Source organism: Triturus cristatus, chromosome 8 (genome assembly GCF_964204655.1).
Source record: "Triturus cristatus chromosome 8, aTriCri1.1, whole genome shotgun sequence".
NCBI lineage: Eukaryota > Metazoa > Chordata > Amphibia > Caudata > Salamandridae > Triturus > Triturus cristatus.
In genome coordinates this window covers 1,538,910,298-1,538,935,498 of record NC_140591.1, presented here as the reverse complement: position 1 = coordinate 1,538,935,498, position 25,201 = coordinate 1,538,910,298, and the positions used below count along the sequence as shown (strand labels likewise).

The 25,201-nt window shown below is 43.9% G+C and overlaps 1 protein-coding gene across 2 annotated transcripts in view; it reads right to left on the bottom strand.

The window, feature by feature from the left end:
- The window catches only part of CLPB (ClpB family mitochondrial disaggregase), a 1,140,376-nt gene that overhangs the window by 1,098,828 nt on the left and 16,347 nt on the right, over positions 1-25,201 (bottom strand). For both annotated transcript variants that reach the window (XM_085623404.1, XM_085623405.1), the window contains exon 2: positions 467-518. In XM_085623404.1, coding sequence (XP_085479530.1) covers positions 467-518 — 52 coding nt within the window. The remainder of the gene's footprint in view (positions 1-466; positions 519-25,201) is intronic.

Here is a 25,201-nt window from a genome sequence, read left to right as displayed (position 1 = left end):
AAAGCAACAGCATAAGCCAAACGAGTGTCAGGTAATATCTGAATGGTAATCTGGATCAACATTCAATGGTAACTGGTTTGCTAGATTCTGTGCTTAATTTGTTAAAACATAAGTGCCAGGGCTCTCGTCAGGAGGCCACTACAGCTTGCACCACACACTGCCCCGCTATGCTGCCAATGTTAGTAACAACACAACTACTAACCATCACACTCCTGCAAGTGTGACAATACGTTTTATTTCAGGTCCCCCAAAGCTATAAGAATGGTTTGGGCAGCAGAAAGTAGTAATTTTTAATGTATATTGAGTTATTAAATTAACTTTTGTTGTGGTCATCTCTAAATTGACTTAGAGTACTGATGAGACTTAAATTGACTCCTGTACTGGCCCTTGCACACCACGGTTCATGTCGGATATTCATTCCCGTAATTACATATAAACAAATACAGAAATTCTTTAGATGTCCTACCTCTTGACTTCCTGTGCATTATTAGTCCTGGCTGCGTCAAGCAGCGCCTCATCTACGAGAAAAGTGAGAGACAAAAGCAGGCAAGTAAAAACGACAAGAAAAGGACACAAAGCATACACTATTCTCATACAGAGTACTTTCACTCGCCCTTAGGTGCCGTTACAAGTCAATCAACGGTAGACAATGCTAACCAGCGCTCAAGCATCTACTACCACTAATAACCTTGAATCAAACATTGCATGATGTTACTAATTTACAGACGCCTCCTTGCTCGCAAAAACACACTACATGCGCACAGTCGGCATAGCATTTAAAGCCACTTGGAGATGTTTTTCACTTAGCAACAAGATGGATAAAAAATACAAATGCTTTTTACCATGGTTAATTGGGGTTGGCTTCAGCAAGTATTGTGTAAGGTTCTAATCAGATCTTCTGTTAACCTATAGGAAGCACTGCTTGTAAACCTGTAAGCAAACAGAACTAACACCAGATTGTGTAGATACAACACTGTAGGCCTTCTCCAGTTTTACTGTATGTGAGCTGACAAGAATAGGTGCAACGACCCGAACAAGAGACACGCCTACTGCACCGTACACAGTTTCAATAGTTTTCCCATGGGATGTACAGCTGACTCGCACTGTTTTAGCAAATGGCTGCCAAAGTCAATGGTAGCACTAGTAGTATACGAGTTATGTATCAAATTGATGAAGCACTTTGGATCGCATATGCTACTGAATTATATAGGGGAAATGAGACAAGCCATGTTTGACCTTGAGCAATAACATCCTTGTCACAGCATATATTAACTAACTATTTGGCTTATTTCAATTCCAGAACAACCAAGCATTGGCAAAGCCAATAGGTCTGTCATCATCATCCGCCAGCCTTTTGGCAATCCTTGTTTTGTCATGGCTTTTGCAAAACGTTATTGTGTGGGAAACTGCTGGGAGTTTATCAATCTAAAAAATAAATACTGACCAAAGATGCCGTAACCCCAGTAAAGTGGGGTGCTGCGTTGCCCCTTGATGCATGCTTGAGTGGGTTCGAGAAAAATGTGAATGACACAGGTACAGACAAATGGATGTAATGTGGTTGAAAACCCCTATAAGTAAATATGTAATACACATTCTTTTAGTAAAATAAAAAGGTATTGGCTAACACAGGCTTAAAAAAGCCAATTGTTGTACCATTGGCTGTCAGCCTCTTGCTTTTGAGAAAAACAGAAGCAAACAAAATGAAAAAAGAAAGCAGGAAAGAAAGAAATAGAAAGAAGGAAGGAAAGAAGGCAAGAAGGAAAGAAAGAAGGAATGCAAAAAGGAAGCAAAGAAAAATGTAATAAATAAGACAAGAAGGGAGGGAAGAAAAAAGGCAAAAAAGAAGGATCGAAAGACAGGTACAAAAAGGAATTAAAGCAAGAAAAAATGAATGACAGCAAAAGAGAAAAAGAAAGAGAAAGAGAGAAAGCAAGAAAGAAGAAGGAAGACTATAAGAAAACAAAGAGGGAAAAGAAGAAAGAAAGAAATGAAACAAAAGAAGGAAAGAAATGAGGCAAGAGAGAAACACAGCAGGAATGATAGAAAAAAGAAAGCAAGAAAGAATGAATGAAAGAACAAAAGGAAAAAGAAAAGAAAGACTGAAAGAATGAATGAAAAAAGGAAAGAAGAAGTGTAAGCAGAAAGGAAAGCAGGAAAGAAGGAATGAGAAAAAAGAAAAGCAAAAAAGAAATTAAAAAAAGTAAAGCAAAAAAGAATGAATGAAAAAAGAACGAAAGGAAGGAATGACAGAACGAATGAAAAAAAAATTAAAGAAAAAAAGTAAAGAAATGAAACAAAGAATGAGAGACAAACAAAGAAAGGAAAAAAGAATGAAGTCAATAAAAAAGTGTTACAAATGCTGAAACATAAACAAGTTAAAGGCTAATTTCCTCCTGAGCAAAGTTTATTAAAGAACCATTGGTGAATTGGAGTCCAGAATAAACATGTTCTGAAGAATTGTCCACTTATGAATTCACATGTATAATATTGAAGCTTTTGATAACTTAATAAAGAACAATTTCAAATTAAAGCAATCTGTTATGCTGTGAAATACCAGCAGTCAAACAGTAAACAAAGGACACTCCATAAGGAATTTACAACAGCATTGGCAGGAGTGTGGCCTGTGCTCACATCTGGTATAGCGTCCTGCTAAACCAGATGTCACACACACACTAAACATAAAGGCAACTGTAAATAATGCATTAAACACTGGCACAGAACGGAGCTAGCTTGTGTGCAGATGTGCTTCTTGTGAAACAGCAAAATGCAGTCATTCAAAGTGAAGTTATCCAGTGGCTGAAATGGGCTGAACCTCTGCTCCATGCTTTACGCCTTAGTGGGCGGAAGCAAAACGTGAATGACACACCAACAAACCAATGGATGAAGAAAGCCGACTGATAGCCCCTTTAAATAAGTATATTGTACATATATATTTATTTAAAATAAGAAAGGCCTTGGCTAACACCAGACTCAAAAATTATGCTCCCAGGGGGCATGGCCGGGCTGCCAAGAAGGTGGATGTGTCATGCTGAGGCTCTGGACATCTGAGCTACATATACCAGCAAGAAGAGCAAACAAGCACTGGCATAGCCAATAGGTCTTGCTTTTGGGACCTTATAAGTGTTTAGCCATGCAACAGTTGATGTTGTTGCACCAAGGATATTGTGCTGCATAACTAAATACTTATAAAGTCCCAAAGGCGGGACCTATTGGCTATGCCAATGCTGGTTTAAAATTTGAAGTGACTTTATCATATTATATGTGCATGATGTTTGTTGCATGGTGGTGTAATATGCTAATTTGTGTTATGTCACTTCTGACATCTCTGTGAGGTGATGGGGTTCTAGAGTGCCAACTCATCATGAGCTGGCTGTAGGAATGTTGGGAGAGATTGAGTGATGAACCTGCTGGCAGTTGGATGGCTGAGCTGTATTACCTGCATCTTTAATTAAATAACCTTATTCATCTACAAATGGACTGCGGATCTTTATTCATCCCTCCAAAGTGTACCTTTTAACACTATCGACGACTGGGATTCAACAGCTCAACTCCAGACAACAGCATGAATCTTTAACGATCAAGAAACGGATCTCATCCTCATTACATTGCTGAACATTCAAGTAAGATTTTTATTGTAATCAAAGTGCTTATTATTGGTGACCGACCCACTTGTCTGGCAATATCAACAGTCCACATCAGATATCTTGTAACCCACCGTAACGCCTACGTTTTAAACACTAACCGATTTCACTGCTATCTGTTTTTTATCAAAATTACAAGCAAGTGTTTTTACGTGGGACAGAATTTTCGTTCAGGAAGATACGGTGTGGGAACAAATGATTATCTTTTTAACTTATGGTGGATGGAACATCTCAATATTTGCCGGTTTTGTCAAAATGATTTAAATTAGACTTGCAGTTTTCTTGCTCGCGCTCTCTCTCGAGCGCAGTTCCAGTACTCATGCAACATTCTTCTGACGTGTTCTGCATCCGGGTGAATCGCCATTGTCAACAGCAGTGTCACTCATAGAACCCGCAGCAGTCTTGGAACGCATCTCACGTTTCATCAAACGTCAGAGCGTAAGCAGCGTCTCCTTCTGAACATGTTCCTTGGCAACGGCAAACCAGAAGCGCACTTCACGTAGATGCGCAACGCCTCTCAGCCTAGGACGCACCTTCGCTCACGTTGGTTTCCCTGACAACGACAAGCTTGAAGCGGACGACTATAACCTGTTTGTTGCATAGCTGACTCGTAGACCGCATTGTGGGAACGTTTCTTCAACATTTGCAGTACAACGCTGACACGCACAGCTATCTACCAGTAAGTGCAATTTATATTTCTACGGCGTGTCATTTTGCCAAATTACGCTGACACGCACAGCTTCTGAGAAAAGTTTCAAAAATTGCTATAACGTGCTCATTGCATAGCGGACTCGTAGACCACATCGTGGGAACGTCTTTCTGACATTTGTAGTACAACGCTGATACGCACAGCTATCTACCAGTAAGTGCAATTATATTGGTACTGCGTGTCATTTTGCCAAATTACGCTGACACGCACAGCTTCTAGGATTGTTGAACGTTACCACTGAGGTATACATCACTTATTCAACATGTGCGTGATTATGCAGTGCTGACACGCACAGCTGACAACATTTGATCCTCATCACCACTACAATTATTTACCTACAGTCATTCTGTGTGTTTTGTGACGCACGACGCTGACACGAGCAGTCATTACCACGCAGAGTGTTGTGTCGAGTACAATTCCCGCTTATGCTGTGTGTCCTCTAATTAAACATCGTTGACACACGCAGCTTGACACGAAATTTTTAAATTAAGTTTGATTAATACAATGTCTGTACAACTTGTTCCTATTTTCATACTAAGACTAGCTTAATTGGTACGTATGGTATTAGCATTTGGTAAAGTTTGAGTGGCTGTATAAGTTAAGAAGAAAAGGAAATCTTAATAATTTTAATCTCAAATCTTCTGAGTCATGCAAAATGTTACGGCTGCACCGTTTTTCTTACAATCTCCAGGTGATCCACCTATTAAATGGTCTAAGTGGAAGAAGGTATTTGAGCGTTATGCTCGGGTATGCGGTACCTCTCTCAGTGTTGAGAGGAAAACGGCTCTGCTAATGCACTGTCTTGGATCTGAGGGTCAAGATGTCTTCGATCATCTTCCTGATGTTCCAAGCAGTGCTGCAGCGGGTTTGAATGAATTTGAACAATGTATATATAAGCTTGACGCGCATTACCTACCTAAAGTTAGTACTATTTTGGAACGCTATCACTTTGGAAGGCGGATGCAGAAAGAAGGTGAGAGTATAGAAAATTATGTAACAGATCTCAGACGTTTAGCCTCCACTTGCAAATTTGATATCCTGATTGAAGAAAGGATAAGAGATCAATTTATGCTTGATTGCATCTCTGAAAAAGTGAGAGATGAACTTTGGCTAAAAGACGAACCATCTCTTGATGAGGTCTTAGTAATAGCTAAAAGGATAGAACACTCACTAGCGTGTGTTAAGGAAATAAAAAAGGATCTTGACAAAGTAGTTTCTGATGTTACAGTGGTTAATACTAATGTGTCCCACAAACCTACTGATTCCTTAGTGAAATCCCTGACTAAGGACAAGTTAAGTACTAAGTCTCCAGCTCAATTCAAAAAGAGCGGTAAGTGTTACAGGTGTAACAGCACAACTCACTGGGCGAATGATAAATCTTGTCCTGCCCTAAATACTATATGTTCTTTTTGTAAAAAAAAGGGACACATGGTGAGTGCATGTAGAATCAAGGCTTCTAGAAGCGCAATAAATGAAGTTTCTCAAGAAAATACAACAGATCTACATGATTTTGAATGTGGACAAATTATAGTTCAGGTTGGAAGTGATGGACCCTTGGATTTTATACTAGTAGAAGGTCATAGAACAAAAGTGTTATTTGATTCAGGAGCTAAGATTACTATTGTTTCTAATAAATTCTTTAATGACAATTTGAGCTCCAAAGTAAAACTCCTAAAACCGGACATTCGTCCCACCGCATATGGTGGTGATCCCATTGAATTGAAAGGGTACTTTGTGGGATTAATTGAATTTGAGGATCGTTTCACCTCCGGGAAGATCTATGTTTCTATAAAGGGGGATAGTATTATTAGCTGGTGGCACCAAAAAGACCTGGGTGTCATGTTAGATCCCAATAGTATACCTCCCATCATTATCAAAGAGAGGAATGTCATCAAGTCAATAGACAACACATCCTTACTGTCACAACTTATGGCAGAATTTCCCCTGGTTTTTGGAGAAAGGTTGGGTTGCCTTAAGGGCTACTGCCATCGAATAAAGTTGGTCCCGGGATCGGTTCCGGTTTCTAGCAAGGTGCGGAATGTTCCTTTTACAGTCAAAGAAGATATGCTCAAAGAGATTGACAAACTTAAATCTCAGGGGATCATTGAAGAAGTTGAAGGGACATCTTGGTTGGCTCCAGTGGTAGCTGCTAGAAAACCGGATGGGTCTCTGAGGTTGTATGTGGACCTTAGACAGCTTAACAAGTGTGTACTGGTAGACAAATATCCCCTTCCAAACATTTCTGAGCTGTTGAGCATGATGGCGGGAGCGAAAATCTTTAGTACAATTGATCTGACGTCCGCATATCATCAAATACTACTTGACGAATCTTCTAGAGATTTGACTGCGTTTGTTACGCCTTTTGGGACGTTCAGATTTATAAGGCTTCCATTTGGCCTGGTTTCTGCCGCTTCAGTGTTTCAACGAGTCATGGAGAAGGTTTTGGTTGATGTTCCGGGAATTTGTGTATATCAAGATGATATATTGGTGTACGGATCCGATGTGTTGGAGCATGGGAAAAGAGTGAGGCAAGTGCTTGGTAGACTTACTGCTCACAATCTGACTATTAAGCGGGAAAAGTGTAAATTTGGCTTGGATAAGATTGACTACTTGGGACATACCGTAAGTGCTGATGGAGTAGTTCCAAAAGCTGATCTGGTAAACACTATTAAAGATCTGATGGCTCCCACATCTAAGGAAGAATTAATGCGCTTTCTTGGCATGGCTGAATACTACAATAAATTCATAAAGAATTTTGCAGAAGTTACATATAACATAAGGAACCTTCTAAAAAAGGGAGAGAAATTTTGTTGGGATGATTCTTGTGAGAAGGAGTTTTGTGAGTTGAAACTTATGCTACAAAATGCACCTAATCTTAGAAATTATGTTCCCACCAAAACGTCCATTATTTCCACCGATGCAAGTTTGAAGGGGCTTGGTGCAGTTTTATATCAAGGAGGTACTGCTCCTGAGAACACCATTATGTTCATTTCGAGAAGTCTGAAAGGGGCTGAAACCAGATATTCAGTCATTGAGCGTGAAGCTCTAGCTGTTTACTGGGCTATTAAGAAATTCAAAACATTTTTGTGGGGTACATCTTTCGTTGTTAAGACAGATCACAAACCACTGCGTGAAGTGTTAACTAGCAAAGGCATTGATTCGATTTCGCCGCAAATTTCAAAATGGGTTGTTGGTTTGCAAGGGTTTGATTTTGTTGTCAAATATATTCCAGGTAGTGAGAATCTTGTGGCAGATGCACTTTCAAGACTGGTTCCGTCTGGTGAACCAAATTTACTTGACTCTGAGAAGGATGTTGCTTTTGGTCATCCTCATGATTTTGCGTGTGTGGTGGATTGTGAGGTGATTTCTCACGAACGGTGGCTAGACGCTTGCAAGGCTGATGCATCCATTCAAGAGGTACTAAAGCTTATTTGTAATGGTTGGCATCACAAGGAACAGGGTGGTTCTTTAGTGAAAGATTTCTGGTTGGTGAAGGATCAACTTTCTGATTGTGATGGTTTATTGTTGAGGGGTCACAGATTGGTTCCACCCACATCCCTAAGAAAAGAATTCTTGAATTTAGCTCATGAGGCGTATTTAGGTATTTCCAAGACGAAAGAAAGAATACGCTCAAGTTATTGGTGGCCAGGAGTAGACATTCAAGTTGAACATTTAGTTCGAGTGTGTTCAATGTACCCTAAGCGAAAAAGGCCTTAAGACTAGAACTCAACCCATGGAAAAAAGATCTCGCCCTAGTGGTCCGTGGAAAAATATAGCCTTAGACATTTTAGGACCTATTCATGGGGATGGTTCGGACTCTTTTGTTATTGTAATTATGGATTTGTTTTCAAGGTGGCCGGAGATATTTGTTGTAAAGAGTATAGACACTAAGAGTGTTATTGTTTGCTTAAAGAAGCTCATTGCTAAGGAAGGTATTCCTGAGACAATTTTGACTGACAATGGGGTCCAACTAGTCTCTGGAGAAATGGAAAACTTTCTTAGTGGTTGTGGTATTGTACATAAGAAGTGTGCTCTGTATCATCCAGAGTCAAATGGCACTGTAGAGAATTTTAATCGAGTTCTTAAAGATACTATCTCTTTAGCCAAGCAAAATGGACTTGACTGGAAAGATGAAATATCAAAAAGAGTCTGCATATATCGTTTTGCTCCCCATTCTACAACTGGGAAGTCTCCTTTTCTTTTGTTTCGGGGAAGGAATCCTGATACGTTTCTAGAACCTCCTTGGGTGAACAAATTTCTGTCGACCAATGGTGGGATTAAGGATTCTATTTCCTGGAAAGACAAGGAAGATTCTAAGTGTCTCAAGAGTAAAGAAAACTATGATATGCGACACGCTGTCAAAGTGACAAAAGTGTTGGTTGGCGACATGGTTAGGATTAAAAAACCTGGGTTTTGTGTTGCTGGTGCTAAATTTTCCAAACCCATTAAAGTGATAAAAGTTTTTAATAATGTAATAAGAACTGCTGATCACAGAGTGTGGAATTTGAGTCGGGTAGCTTTGTGTAAAAGAAATGATGATGTGTATTTTTCTCAAGATTTGCCAACAGAGAAAACTGTTCCTCAAGAAAAAATAAGACCTAGCAGAGTTTCACGCACACCTTCTTATTTGAAGGATTATTTTGTATAACGTTCTGTTGTTTGTTGTGAATTCAATGTAAAATGTAAGGAGGGAGATATGTTGTAATATGCTAATTTGTGTTATGTCACTTCTGACATCTCTGTGAGGTGATGGGGTTCTAGAGTGCCAACTCATCATGAGCTGGCTGTAGGAATGTTGGGAGAGATTGAGTGATGAACCTGCTGGCAGTTGGATGGCTGAGCTGTATTACCTGCATCTTCAATTAAATAACCTTATTCATCTACAAATGGACTGCGGATCTTTATTCATCCCTCCAAAGTGTACCTTTTAACACATGGCTTACTTGGCACATTTTTTTTGGCTGATCTGTGATCTGATTGTCATTGTCAGGCCAGAACATGAATGGGAAATTATCGGAGAGTGTTTCACCCAATACATCCCCCCCGTGTATTTATACAAGAGATTAAAGCAACTTTCACCCACTCCTGTGTTTGCATGGGCAAGTACCACCAGGTTCTACCTGTTGAAAAGTGTCTGTAAAAAGGGCGCTACAGGGTAATAAGAAGCAAACAGGCACAAACACTGTTTGCCTGGATTATTCACACAGATATAAATCAGATGCAAACCGGCAGTACATAAGAGGCACAAATGTTATTCACGCCGAGGTGTATTTGCACTCGCTAATTATAGCTGGATTTACCTGCCCCCTCGGATGTCCTGCATACCTCCGCTCTATAAATACGTCTGTTGTAAGCGTTGATCAGCCCTCCGAGAAGCCCCTCTCGCACCTGAGGAGGGTGAGAACAGTTTGCGTGTGAGGTGCCAGCACTTGTTTACCTGGTTTAATGGGAGGGGGCTGCAGCACAGAGGGTATCCCGATTATTGAGGTTAAATTAAACACGTTATTACACTGAGAGTCGTTGATCAAGACCAATGTCTACGCCTGCATAGTTGCCTCAAATGCAGCCGCCCTGTGTGGCGTTTGCTGAACTGTATTAAAGGTCAGCCATTGGGTGCCACAGAGACTAATCAACTGACGTAAAAAAGAGAGGAGGAGGGTCTCAAACAAGACAAGAGACAAACTTCCGGATTGACTTGTAAACCCGGATCATCGCGTGACCAACGTCTGCAAAAACAAATATCAGTAGTGGAATTAGAATGCGTCACGCGTTTGGAGGGCGCCTGTTGCCCGTTCTTTCGAGACTGCTTCATAGAGAGTTGCGTTTTGATGTATTTCAATGTGCGTGGTAAGGTGCGCGGAGCAAGCTGCAAGGAGGCTTCGAGTAAAACAGGTTTTCGTCAGATGCCAATAAGGTCAATAGAGTTTCTATATTTATTTAGGCTGTAATTATATATTATTCCTAAAGCTTACCGTCGCACAGAAATACCTGAGTGTGTGACGTTTCCACATCTGAAAAACATACGTCGAGCCAGAATGGCCACATTTTGGTTAACATTCTGAAGCAGTAATGCAGCTGATCCCATCAAAGCCGTCAGGCAGGACACAGGCACAGAGCTTAAAGCTTAAATCAAAGCAAGCAAGACGCGCGGGCGCGAAACTCGCTCTGTGGTAGGGAGGAGCGTTGAAGCACGCGCTTGAGAGAGCAAGCGAGAGGAAAGCCAGATGGCGCCTGATCGAGCAATGCAAGGAATGTGTGTTACTGTGCACGTAACCGCACGCTCTAGGCCACACAAAAAGCTGTGGTTGGCTTTTTAAAGCCCACTCACTAAATGTCTTGCCAGGGCAACACATGCGCTGGCTCAGGCGAGACCTGAAAAGCGGGAGAAGAAATGAGGAGGGACGCTACTAAAAGAACATATTCGAGCAAGGATCTCCCGATTGAGAACAACGTGGAGAAGAGGCCTATAAAATGGGACAGCATGCATGATGGCAATGGGATGAGGAAAAGCACAGAGAAACAAGCCATGAAGCCAAAGGGTAAGAGATCAGGATGTGACGCCCCTGAGCAGCGCAGAAAGAGACTTATGCTTATGTAAGCGAGATTGCAACAAATATTGAACGGTTGCCCTACAGACATTGTCACCTAAGTGACGTCATATCAGCAAAAAGAGCAAATAATTACATTGGCCAGAAAGAAAGGCTCTTTCAGCTTCAAAGACAGAATGCCCTACTGTGCAAGACTTAGTCCACACCACACTGACTAAAAGGAAACACTTCCGCCAGTTAATCAAATAATTAGATAAGTGAAAAATATGTTTCCACTGGACATTTCCGTGTGGAATACAACTCCACTATGAGGGAAATGACTGACTAATTAATGAGGTAAAAGAGAGTCTCTCAGTGCTGGGCGTTAATGAGGATTCAGATGAACATCCAAGAACCGGGTGCGGTCCTCTATTCACCACCACCACAGCCGAATAGAGGACCTAGGGACACAAAGTCGCAATGAGAGGAAAGTCAACGGAGTGCAAGAGTCTGAACGAGTCTTTTTATTGTTACATGAATATCCACGATTACAAATGCTTTTTAAAGGAATATTTAATCTGTAAATCACCCAGAGCATTTCAGGTGCTCACAAGTCCTTCATCATGAGAAAACTACTGTATATACTTGCAGAATAAACTGAAGCAACTGAATGCAACACATTATTTGGAGAGTCAATATATTCTAGAATATACTCAAGTTTAAGTGAATACCCAATACAAGTTGTCATTTTCGGTCAAGAAACAGCTCTTCATGGAATATACCTTCACATGCCAAGATGTGGCATGCATGAGAGAAGACGACCATGCTTGCAGCGCCACTCTCCCCTGCAGTCTTCCTGGCACGATGTTGTCACTTTCCAATCCTCCAATCCCTTGTGGAAGAGCAGGCAGGTGACCCTTACAAGCTCTACATCTCGGTAGTATAGCTTTCTTTCTTCATATTTTCTTTGAATGCATTTCAGCAAGTGGCAGGCATTCAATCATGCGTGAAGCAATGTAGAAGATCTCGCCTTGTGCGAAGCGCTGTTCAATTATCAGTCACTTCTGCTATATCAGACGAGAATCTTGGTTATAGAAGATCTGGCCATGTGAGACTCCAGGGGGGCCTAGATAGACCCAGCACATTAGGCTAAAGAGAAGCAGTCAAAGCTGTAGCAGGGTGGACGATAGTCTTCAGGCCCTCAAGTTTCCTTGGTTTCTGCAGAATTTTTCCAGAAAGAAGACAATTTACAACCTGCGATAAGTGCTTCCTTTTAGCTTTGCTTGTCGAATTTGCAATCTTTCATGCACGCTTTCATGTGCGGACAAAACGGATCGTCTTTCTAGAATTCTGGGGAGCAGAATGGAATATATATCGCTCACAATCCACATAATTATTTAGCACAAATAATTTCAGCAAGCAGTCTTTTAAACCTGAAGGAGAGGTGTCAATAACAGTTTCTGGGAACTCAATAATACTGTTTTAAGTATTACGCCCCAGAAAATATTACAAAAGTCATGTGTTATGTTAGTCATCCTTGACACCTAAGACAGCCATCAAGATTTCAAACCCGTTTATCCATCTGACTGACCAGAGATCGACGTTCCTGGATTCATCCGCATCAAAGTGCGGCAGCACAACCAGCCCTAGGGCATCCGTAGAGGATGGTGCACCCACACCACTGGCACTTGGTGAATCTATCTGTCTTGTGGGTGGGTTTACTCATCACCGGGGAGTGCTGCAGGAAGACATCAAGGTTGGATGTGGGCAAACAGGTGGATACTCCATCTCGAAGGGCACTGCCTGTGGATTGAAGACTGTCTTGTAGCAAGTCTACTGTCTCCATGGTCATTGACACAGACGTTTATACAGGAACATTTTACAGATAACAAAAACGAGTTTTAGAAGAAGTAGTTTTTCATGCGGCTGAAAACAGCGATGGAGTGCTATTGCGCCCGCACTGTTAGTTCTCCCTTGCACAACTGCCTATATAAACCTCCTAGCTTCCAGATGGCATGTGTTAAACCTGTCAGCCTTAGGGTGGTCTTCCCCCAAAACATTTGCCTTACTCCTTGTTGGAAATGGATCTTTTTGCAGGGTTATCCCCAAACCTTTTGCTTCTTCCTCCTATTTTTTCCTGACCTGAATTTGTTGGTTTTAGGACTCTGGGCACTTTACCACTGCTGATCAGTTCTAAAGTGCATGCTCTCTGTGTAAATTGTGTTATGGATTAGTGTTTCCATGATTGGCATATTTGATTTACTGGTAAGTCCCTAGTTAAGTGCACTGAGAGTGCCAGGGCCTGTAAATCAAATGCTACTAGTGGGCCTGTAGCACTGATTGTAACACCTACATGAGTAGCCCTGAAAAGTTAACTCAGACATGCCACTGTAGTGTCTGTGTTCAGTCTAGTACTGCCATGTCGACTTGGCAAGTGCACCCACTTGCCAGGCCCTAACCTTCACTTTTCTTACATGTGAGTCACCCCTAAGGTAGACCCAAGGTACCCCTGTGGGTATGGTGCAGTGTATGTGAAAGATAGGACATGCTCTGGTGTGTGTGGCATGTCCTGATAGTGAAATACTGCCCATTTCGTGATTCACTATTGCAAGGCTACCTGTTCCCATAGAATAGAATGGGGAGTTTGCTTATAACATCATATAAACATAACTACCCCTGGGAACAAGGAAGTTTAGTATGCCTGAACTTGGAATGTTAAAATGCATATTTTAGTGAGGGTGATTTTTACATTCTGTGTTTGAAAATACCCCTTTTAGAAAGTAGGTATTTTCTTGCTCAAGCATCCAGTGTGCTTCTGCTGGGTTTGTGGATTGACTGTCTAGCTTTGGAGTGGCAGGGGCTGGGGGGTGTGCCGGGGCTGCAGGGAGTCTACATGGGTCAGGGCTGGGCTGAATAGACCTGGGCTGCATTTATAGTAGGGGGAGGAGATTTCCTTTCACCTGAATGGGCCTGGTCTGACTCTGACAATGCTATCTCCGCCTCTTTCCAGAAAGCTGCACCAGGGAGGACAAAACGGGTTCTGGCTGGGCAAAGGCACTCTCTACCTCCAGAGAACAGAGGACTTTGGGTTATAAAAAGTGGGGTCTAACCCCCTAAACTTTAGAACTCGCTGGAATCAAGGAACCTGCCAAGAAGAGCTGGATACTGCCAGGTGGACTACTGCCCCTTTGCTGTGTTGTTGCTTTGTTGGGTTGGCCTGCAGTTGCTGCTTCTGCCTTGGGCAGTAAAAGGACTGGACTGAACTTTCTTTTACTTGTGCTGAGCTGAGTATCTCCAAGGGCTTGAAATAGAGCTTGCCTCCTGTTCTAAAGTCCCAGGGACTGCAAAGACTTCACCAACCTCTGGGTACCGCTTCTGGAACCGCTGTTTCAGTTGCCACAGAGAAGGGAAACGCAACCGACTCAGGCGCTGGATCTGTGTCCTTACGGCACCGCAGAACGCACCATCCGCATCTCGCACCGCAACCCTGGTCTCACAGACGACGACCGACGCTGCCGCCACCAGCCGCTGCTTGCACCGTGACAACTGGGCACCGCACTCCACACCGCTTCGCTTCACTTCACCATCCTGGTCTCACCAACGCTGTCGCTGCTGCTGACTTCGACACCCGTGACCGCATCGTGGCATGGGGCATCGCTCGTAAGTTTTACAACACACCGCCTCGTCCCACACAGCCTTCTGGGCCAACCAACGTCTGCTCCCACTAACCGGCTCTGTCGCCTGCACCACAACCTGCCAGCACCGCATACAGCACCGCCTCGCCCTGCACTGTAAGCCTTGGCCCTCCCGAAGCTGTCTGGACGATCGTCACCAAGCCGCTGCCTGCACCGCATAGAGAGAGCACCGCACCCTGCATCGCTTCCATCTTGCAACTCAATCGCGATGGTTGCCACGACCAGCTCGCACCAACGTGCCAGCTGCCACGAGAAAGGTACTGTTAACGAGTCTGTCCATGCTTTCGCTGGCCCGTACCGACACGGTCGGCGGGAACTGTTAGACTCTGTTGTTTTCAGCATTGTGGTAGCCCCAGACGGAGCTACTGACTCGTACGAACTGTGTTTTTGAAGTATTTCTGCAATTTTAAGGATATCTTGTAAAGTATATTTTTTTAAAGTACTGTATGTTGGATTTTTATTGTTTTGGTCTTGTTTTGGATATACAAAAATATTGGATATTTTTCTAAACTGGTGTGGTGTTCTCTTGTAGGGCTTTCGCTGTATTACTGCTGGTTATGTGCAAATGATTTACACACTGCCTCTAAGATAAGCATGACTGCTCGTGCCAAGCTACCAAGGGGGTGAGCGGGGGTTATTTTAGGAGTGTAACTTCCTTTATCCTGACTAGAAGGAAGGGTCCCTACTTGGACAAAGGTGCAAACCCTTGCCAACTAGAGACCCCCGTTTCTAACACTCCTCCATTTTTTAAGGCTTTAGGCCTCTGTGCACTTTACCACTGCTGACCAGTGCTAAAGTGCATGTGCTCACTCACTAAAACAGGGTAACATTGGTTGACACCCAATTGGTACATTTAATGTACTTATACGCCCCTAATACAGTGGTACTACCTGTGCCCAGGGGCTGTAAATACTAGTGGGCCTGCAGCACTTATGTGCCACCCACAAAAGTAACCTTTCAAACATGTCTCAGATCCGCATTTGCAGCCTGTGTGTGCAGTTTTAGACTGCCATTTTGATCTGGCAAAATTGCCAGGCCTAAATCCTTTTTTTAAAATACATATACGTTAGCCCAATTGTAGGCCCTAAACAGCTCATAGGGCAAGGTGCGGGATTTAAAAGGTTGGACATGTATTATTACATGTCCTGGTGGTGAAAAACTCTTTTTTCACTATTGCAAGGCCTGCCTCTCTCATTGGATAGCACTGGGTTATCTTATTACATTTAATAAGTGATACCTTTTAATTGAGAGCAGGTAGGAATATCGAGTTTGATGGTTAAAGAATTGAATTGTAAATTAAAACCCTCCTTAGTGGCAACGTTAGATGTGAAGTCAACATTCTGAAAATGTCACTTTTAGAAAGTTTGCATTTTCTTGTCCCAACCATTTGATGCCTGTATCCTGGGTCACATTCTTGGTGTAGCTGGCTGTTGCTTTTTGCCTATTGCACCCAGACTGTGAGACAAAGGGGGGAATAGTTGTTGGCAAGATGGTCCATTAGAGTTGATACAAGGGAGGAGCTATCACCTACCACACCTGCACATCACAAAAGCCCTGCCTCAGCACACTCACAAAGGGTTTCACACTAGTCTTTTGTGCCCCTAGAAAAGCTGGGACCAGGCCAGGGAGGCAAGAAATCCCAATCACCTCTGTGGGTGGAAACTCCAGAACCTTCTCCTACTTCAAGACTGGCAACAATGTATAAATACTGGACCCCAGACCCCACTCTTCAGTACAGCTCGTGACCTGTGAAAGACTCCGGACTGCTGTGCTGCTCTGTGGCAAGAAGGACTGCTACTCTGCTGCCCTGCTGTATGAGGTAGGACTGGACCTGCATCTTCAACCTAGGACCACCACAGTGACTCCAATGGCTTTTTGGCTGGCCTCCTGATTAGAACCTTTTTTGTCCCTGAGATTCTGAACACCTTGAACCCAGCTTCTGGACTCTGTCTGCTATGAATCCTGCCCCCTACGTGGTGCCAAGCCAGTCCTGGACCCTTGGAAGTGGGCCTGCAGGTGCCCTGCCAGCCCAGTTGTGGTCTGTTGGGCTGAACCGACGTGGCACGATGCATTTCCTTGCAGCTCTGCATCAAAACCACCACTGCGCAATGCATCTCTGACGGAATACCTCGCACTGCAGATCGCAGCACCTTGAACCTGCTGCTGTGTGACGCATCCCGGACACAGGACTTCACATCGCAGGCCTCTGCCAACGGCATCCTTGCCGACGACGCAAGACTTTGCATCGTAAACCTCATCGACAGTTCTACTGGAACTGCCGCTGTACCATGCATTTCCAACGCAGGACCTCGCATCGCAGCCCGCAGCTTCCTCGGAATTGCGGCTGCACGGCGCATCCTTGTTACAGGATCTAACAAATCTTTGAAACTGCATATTTCTCGTCCTACTGATTGCATTTTTGTTGTATTGGTCTCAAATAGTTTTATTCAATTTTACTCTATTTTTCTAAATTGGTGTGGGATTTTTCTTGCGTTGTGTTTTCACTTTATTACTATTCGAAGTGCTGCCTAAATACTTAACACATTGCTTCTATGTGAAGCCTGACTCCTTTTGTGACAAGCTGGTAGAGGGTTAAGCACAGGTTAATTTGGGGTTACTTGTAACTTCAACCTGACAGAAATTGTGGTTGATGCTTGAGTAGGATTTCACCCCCCTCAACCAGTACCTCAATTTCATACAGCATATTTCTCTGAAGACCCCGTCAAGTGTTACCTTCATTTAGGAGGGGAGGCACATTTGAATGGCGGCAGTACAATGTCAGTAACTCAGGTCATCTTCACCAATCCCTGCAAAGATCCAACCTCACCCAATCGCCACTAGGTTGGTTAGCTCTCTGAGTCACGCTTAAACTTCTTAAAGCTATTCATGGCGTACACCCCCGCTTCGCCACATGACACACCTGCCACAATCTAACTCGGTCACTATGATCCAGACCCGGTTCTAGAAGGAGGCGCAGGTCCTCCCAAGATGCCATGTGGCCCACCAAATTCGATTCACAAGCAAAAAAGCATTGTCTGTTCTTTTTCTGAATGAAAACATTATACAGGCCTGCAGCCTCGCTACCAACGCCCAACTATGTAACTTTCATGTATAACGGCATTGCCTTGGGCAAGGGTTACACCTCATTTGTACCAGTTTACACCACAAAACTGCACTAGAAGACTGAATGGTGACCAGTCAACCTTTGCAAAGGGCCTTCCACAACATAGCATCACATTTAGCTGCGTTGTGAGTACCTTTTGATCAGTTTAACCTGGAAACAAAATTTTGTTTTGTGAAAATCTGCATATTATGCAGCAGATTTTGGATTATGCGACAAATCCACAACTATGCAGAATAGTATAATTCCAGTGTCAATGCTTATGGTACAATAACAAGCAATAAACTGATATTTGCCAAGTTTGGACGCGTCATAAGTGAAAAGACTTGTCAAATGTCCCTAATACAACAGATACAGAATGGAAAGAAGCAGTGCAAGTGCCTATTACACAAAGAAAAGCAATGGCAACAGTTCCATGACAGTACTCGCAACAGGTGCTACCACTGTCCTACCCACACTCACTTTCCTGAGGTGCTTGCAGAAGGCAGAGCTAATTAATACAATTAGAAAGAACTTAAAGAACAGGCACCCCAGTTTGGGGCACCAGTGACTCTGCATTTATTCTCTCCTAACAAATTCTTTCATTTTGTCACATCAATAGACAGAATTAATTATAGTCAGGTGCACTGGAATGCTACGATCTGTAGATGCAGTGTCGGGGGCGATAAGAGGTGAGCAGAGGGAGAGGAATACAGAAGGGTGAAGGCAGAGGATGAGGGCTTGTGAAGGATGGGGATGATGAGAAATCTAGGTGGTTACATAGAAGGGTCAAGAGCAAATGACAAGTGGTAGGGGGAGGGGCCAGAGAAGGAGTGTGAAGTGAAGGAAGGAGAGTGTTAGAACAAGGAGGAGAAGAGACTGATGGACAGGCAACATGATAGGTAAGGAGGTGGTGATGATGGGAATGGGAGAGACTGGTCTGAGACGGGAGAATGATAAAGAAGAGGGAGCATACCTGCCACTATTTAGGAGAGAGAGTTCAATTTTGAGGCACTCACATGATCTGTATATTTCCTCTTTGTTTCTATTAAGATAAATTCTACTCAAAAGACTGACAACAAAAGAATGGTTGAGAAACTAGCCATCAAAGTCCAGTCCTCAACCTTTGAAGATGTACTCTTGGCACACTAGGTAGACAGGGGTAGAAAGTGGCACACATTTTATGCCTGGTTTGGTCTAGTTGCTCAGAATGCCACCTTTGAGTGCTCATCCAATTGTTACCTCGCTTATTTAGTTAAAACAGGCATAACGCCAGGTCTTTGTAGCACTCATCTGTGCCCATGAGCGTGCGCTATAAAATCCAAGCCTCAGTGCTGCCACTGTTTAGAATCTGGAGAGCTACCAGTGGAGAACAGATCCAGAGACTGGGAAGTGCCAGTCTGATTATGCACACCCATGCAAGCCAAACAAGCAAATGCACAACCCTCATTTCTTTACATAAACAAAATCATTACCCCATACGCAGCAACAGTAAAGGTGAGGGTGACAGAAGACAGTGTAATGTTGAGAGAGAATGGGGAAGTGAGAAGAGGGGAAGGGGAAGCAGAGAAACAGAAGGTTAGTAGGGAGGAGGCAGGCATAGTAGGGAGGATAGTGAGAAAAAAGGAGGATGGTAAAGAGGAGAGAAGGAGGGTGAGTTGGAAAGATAGAGGAGGGTGAGCAAAAGAGATGCGTGTGAGGAACAGAGAAGTGGGCGAGGTGGAGAGAGAAGGGCGAGGTGGAGAGAGAAGGGCGAGGTGGAGAGAGAAGGGCGAGGAAGAGAGAGAAGGGCGAGGAAGAGAGAGAAGGGCGAGGAAGAGAGAGAAGGGTGAGGAAGAGAGCGAAGGGCGAGGAAGAGAGCGAAGGGCGAGGAAGAGAGAGAAGGGCAAGGTAGAAATAAGAGGGTGAAGTGGAGTGAGAGTAGACTGACACACAGTGAAGGGGTGGCGAGGTCAGGAGAGAGTAAGTAGGATAAGACAGAAAGAGACGAGGGCAAAGGTGTGAGAAATATGAGGGTGAAGTGGAAAAAGAGAAGGGCACAGCAGGGAAACAGGGGGGTGAAGAAGAGGAGAGAGCTTAGGATGAGGTGAAGTGAGGAGAGTAAGATGGGGTGAGGTTAACAGGGCAGCAGGGTGAAGTGGAGAGAAAGGCAAGTGAAGTCGGGAGAGAGGAGGGTGAGACAAAGAGAAAGGAGGGTGAGATGGAGAGCAGAAGAGATCAAGCTTTTAGGTTTAAACCTCTAGAAAAACACAGTTAAAACTAGCAGACAGAAACCAGCCGTAGGTACTGTATGCAGCTCCCAGCCTAGCCCCAGCTATCAGACACCTGGGAGACTCTGGACAATCTCACTTATCTTCATGGCCCACCCTTTCTTCTTCAAGGCCCTCCCAGATCTGAAATCCTGAAGCCGGGCTTGCTACGGTCTGGCAACCTACGCCTACTTACATGCCACTTGTGCTAATTTTAACTACTCGAATTTCTTTACTGGGAACCACTTGTCCTTGAGCTCATGGCTACTCTCACCAAACAAATTCCCAGAGAACCTTTAATAAAACAAACAAGCAATGGCAAAGCCAATAGGTCTTTCCTATACAAGAGCTATTGGCTTTGTCAATATATTTTAGCCATGTTGTACACCAGCGTGGCTGCTGTTCAGCATGGCTAAAAGTTAGAGGCGTTAGGGGAGAGTTGCGTAGAGTGTTGTAGAGTGGAGTGGCAGAGTGTCATGTATTGGAGTGGTATAGTGTGGAGTGGCATACAGTGGAGTGCACTGAGTAGCGTGGACTGGTGGAGAGTGCATTGGCGTAGAGTGTTGTAAAGTATAGTGGCGTAGAGTGAGTGGCCGTGAATTCAGCAGCATACAATGCAGTGGCATAGATTAAAGTGGAGCATTGTTGAATGCAGTGGTGTGGAGTGACACAGTAGAGTGGCACAGAGCATAGTGGTGGAGCGCAGAATAGAGTGGCACAGAGTTGAGTGATGCAGAGGGCAGCCGTACACAGTAAAGTTGAGTGGTATATAGTGCAGTGCCATAGCATAGTGGAGAGTAGAGTAGCATAGCATGGTGTAGAGAAGAGTTTAGTGCCGTAGAGTGCAGTGTGGAGTAGCATAGAGTGAAGTAGTGCATAGTAGAGTGGCGGAGAGTTCAGTGGCTGAGAGGGCAGTGTTGCAGAGTAGAGTGTCAGAGTGCAGTGGTATAGAGTGGAGCAGAGTGGCGTAGAGTATAGTGGAGTAGAGTGCAGTGGCACAGAGTGCCGTTGTGTAGAGTGCATTGGCGTAGAGTGCAGTGGTTAAGAGTAGAGTGGCGTAGAGTGCAATGGCAGAGTACATTATTCCAGAGTAGTGAAGTGGCGTAGAGTGGAGTGGTGCAGGGTAGAGTGCAGTTGGGTAGAGTGGCATAGAGTGTAATGGCATAGTGTAAAGTAGTGTAGAGTGGCATACAGTGTAATGGCGCATAGCAAAGTGGTGTAGAGTGCAGTGACAGAGTGCAGTGGTGCAGAGTAGATTAGAGTGAGATATAGTGGATTGGCATAGAGTTGAGTGTTACAGAGTAAAGTGCCGTGGCGTAGAGTGCAGTGTTGCAGAGTGGCATAGAGTACAGTGGTGTAGAATGGAGTTGTGCAGAGTTACCTGGAGTGGTATAGACTGAAATGGTGTAGAGTGTAGTGGCGAAGAGTGCAGTGGTGTAGAGCAGAGTGGTGAACAGTGCACTGGCATAGAGCAGAGTGGTACATCACATAAATCCTCTCTCTTTGAAGTCAGAGAAAGAAAAGTAAACAAGCACCTTTGGAAGACAGCACCTGACATTTGACTGCAATCTTTGAATGCACAGCAAATGTGAAAAGATAAAAACAAGATTTAAAGACCTGTTTACAGAAAGGGTGTTTGTGGAAGAATACAGTAAACACAGTTTAGGCAATGGGAGGGACTAACTGAACCTGGAGTCAAAGCTAAAGTCAACCCCCTACTCAAGAAACCTTCCGGCGACCCAGAGTTCAAAAACTACCAGCCCATCTCCCTGTTCCCCTTTCCCGACGAAGTTCTCGAATAGGAAATCAACCGCCAACTCAAGGAATACCTTAACAACAAAGATCTTCTGGACGCATCCCAATCGGGATTCCACATGGACCACAGCACCGAAACAACCCTGATTGCAGCTACTGACAACATCAGAGCCTTCCTAGACTGGGGAGAAGTGGTTGCCCTGATCGACCTCTCAGCTGCCTTCAACACAGTGTCTCACCACACCCTGATCAAGAGGCTTCAACAGATCGGAATCCAAGACGATGCCCTCAAATGGATCGCATCTTTCCTCAACGGAAAAACACAGAGAATCTGCCTTCCACCATTCACCTCGGAGGCCAAGAACATCATCTGTGGCGTCCCTCAAGGTTCATCCCTCAGCCCCAAGCTGTTCAACGTATATATGACCCTACTGGTCAACATCGCCCGAAAACACAGACAGAACATGATCTCCTACGCAGCTCATCCTCTCTCTAGCCGAAGACCCATCCACCACGAGGGCCAATGTCCACCTGTGCATGACTAGCGTCACCGACTGGATGCAAAACAAATGCCTCAAACTCAAGACAGAAGTACTGATCTTTTGGGACAACACCTCCACGTGAAACGACTCCTGGTGGCCTGCTGAACTGGGACCCTCTACCACCCACACAAACCACACCTGGAACCTTGGCATCATCTCAAGACAGCAAACTCACCATGCAGAACCAGATCAAAGCAGTCTCATCTGGCTGCTTCCTCACACTGTGAATGCTCCGAAAGATCTTCAAATGGCTCCCTATCTCCACCAGACGCACCATTACTCAATCCCTCATCACCAGCCACTTGGACTACAGCAACACACTCTACATAGGAATTACCACGCATCTCCTGAAGAGACTGCAGGCCATTCAGAACTCAGTTTTCAGACTCATCCACGACCTCCCCAGACAGACCCACATCACTCCTCACCTGAAGGAACTCCACTGGCTTCCTGTCTACAAGAGATGCCAATTCAATTTTCTGACCCACGCCTACAAAGCTCTGTACAACCAAGGACCAGAACACATCAACCAACGCCTGAGCTTCCACCAACCCTCCAGACTCCTGCGATCCACTTCTCTCTTCCTAGCTCACACCTCCCGCACCCCCCGAAGCAAAAGTGGAGGGCATTCCTTCTCCTTCATCACAGCGAAGTCCTGGAACAGTCCCCCCTCTATCTCCGGAATTCACACTTTCTTCAGGAATTCAGAAGGGGACTCAAGACCTGGCGATTTAACTGATACCACCTGAGAAGGAAGCTTGGATCTCAGCGCCTGGATACCCTCACGAGTGATAAGCTGCGCTTTATAAATTAGATTTGATTGATTCAATGAGAGCCTAAAGCAAATAAAGCCAGCAAATAAAAAGCTAGAAAATGTGAGTTACAAACCACAAAGCTTATGGCAAGAAACAGGCGGAATACATTTCTAGGTCAACTTTCTGAAATCCCCAAGATGTCTTTAGCTTAGGCTGCAACCTAAAAATCACATCACAAGACACATGTACATCCAGCAGGGTCTAAATGTTCCCGCTTTAAATGAAAACTAAATATGTACAAAATTTTCTATCATCGTCCATCTTTTTCACGGTCCCATTACCTTCTAAAATAACACCCACGCTTAAATTTCATACCTTGATAATTCTGTCCATGTTAATCACCCCAATACACTTTTGACCTATGAACCGTGATAGCTGTTTTGTACACATTTTCTGTTCGAAACGCGTTGGCTTCTCAATATAAATGAATAAACAGGCTCACCCTTGTTACTGGAAGGAATAATGAGTCTAAAAGAAGGGGGCACGCGACAGGCAAAAGAAAACATTGTACGTTTAAATTAAGACAACCAAAAGTCGGTTTTGTGTAATATTACAGACCTGAACCTAATTTTTTTTTTCGTCCACAGAGTTTATTTGGGGCCAACACGCAAATTAGGATTACAAACTGCACATTTTACTAAAGAATAATACCGACTCTGCACATGCTTGCAGCCGAGACTCGCACAGATCATGCTAGGAGGACAGCAGGCCCCTCTAATTCAATTTTCAACTCTCTGAATAAGGAAGAAGTCTGGATGCTAATGACACCACCAGGCGAACAGGAATCCCAGAGGCAAGGCCTCCGACCATGAGGGCGCGTGCTGGCTAAGAGCGCCATCTATCAACTAAATGAGGAAAGTCAAATTACGGTATTTAAGTATGGGGCCGTACTGCAGAACATTTGGACTGCGGCCATAACAGGGAAAGTCGGGTTTGCCCTATTTTTGTGCTTCTACAGCAGGTAATGGAACAGGCAGGTTTTGCTCCAGTGCATATTAGAGAAAGTTTTTTATAGTGCACTAAATGGACCACATAGATGTTGGAAACATTGCTAAACATATATATATATATATATATAACACATTCTTTACATAAATGTAATTTATGTGTTCAATAAATATTTTAAATCAAGAGTAGTGGCCCATATTATGCGCCACTTTTTTGCTACTTAATCTCTTTCCACCAGAAAAGAACAATAGGAATAATGACAAAACAGAATTATTTGAAGAAACAAACTACAACTCCCAGCAACCATTGAGCTGGAACTACGAAATACCACTGCACAGTGTAAATATGTTATGAGTCCTCTTTCCGGGGGTGGCATTAGGTGAATACATCCATATATACCCGGTGGAACTGTTACCGCTGAGGCCTTGGGAGTAGTTTTGAGTTCTCGCTCGGTCTTCACGCGGGCCACCGTACAGGTATCTCCTTGTGCTCAGAGTTCGGTCACAGCGTTTGACTTTCCTCTGCTTAAGGTGTGTGTGCTCCAATTAATGTTTTGCCCTCAAAGGGACTAGAGACAGTTTCCTTCTTCGACGACCTCACACCCATGTGTAAAGCAGCCTTACGCGCCCTCTCAGAGCACCCCTTTTTCAAATTCACCACCACAACGCCCTTCCCCATTTCAGCTCTCAGCTACGGCTTTCACGATTTTTAATAACAATCGTTATTGCTCATTCGCCTGCAAGGAACATTCATCAGTGTTAACTTTACTACATTAATAACAGTTACTTCTATTTAAACAACGAGTGCTCCTATTCACTATCCTTCACAAGATGAGGTCAGTGAAAAAGATGTTTCAAACAGAGACAATTCATAAATGATAATGTTCAAGCTGCTATCTCAGTTTGGATGGGAGCGACTGTGCATGACAGAGGAAAAGAAACTGAAGGAGCTCAGCAAGGCACAGAGCCGACCTGCCAGTAGTGGTAGGTCTTTGTTTAAGTATACAGGAAAGCGCGGAAAGAGTGCATTGTTAACATTCTTACAAACCCATTAAAAGAACAACTGTTCAAAGGAACTTGCACATCTAAGCAAACGCCTTCTAGTAATGGAAGTACCTCTGCTGATTTGGAAGAGGTTTCCTCTCGCCATGGATGCTGCTGTCAGCCTGATATCATACCCTCTTCTAAAGAAGAAAACTTAGCCTCAAGAGAGGGACTACA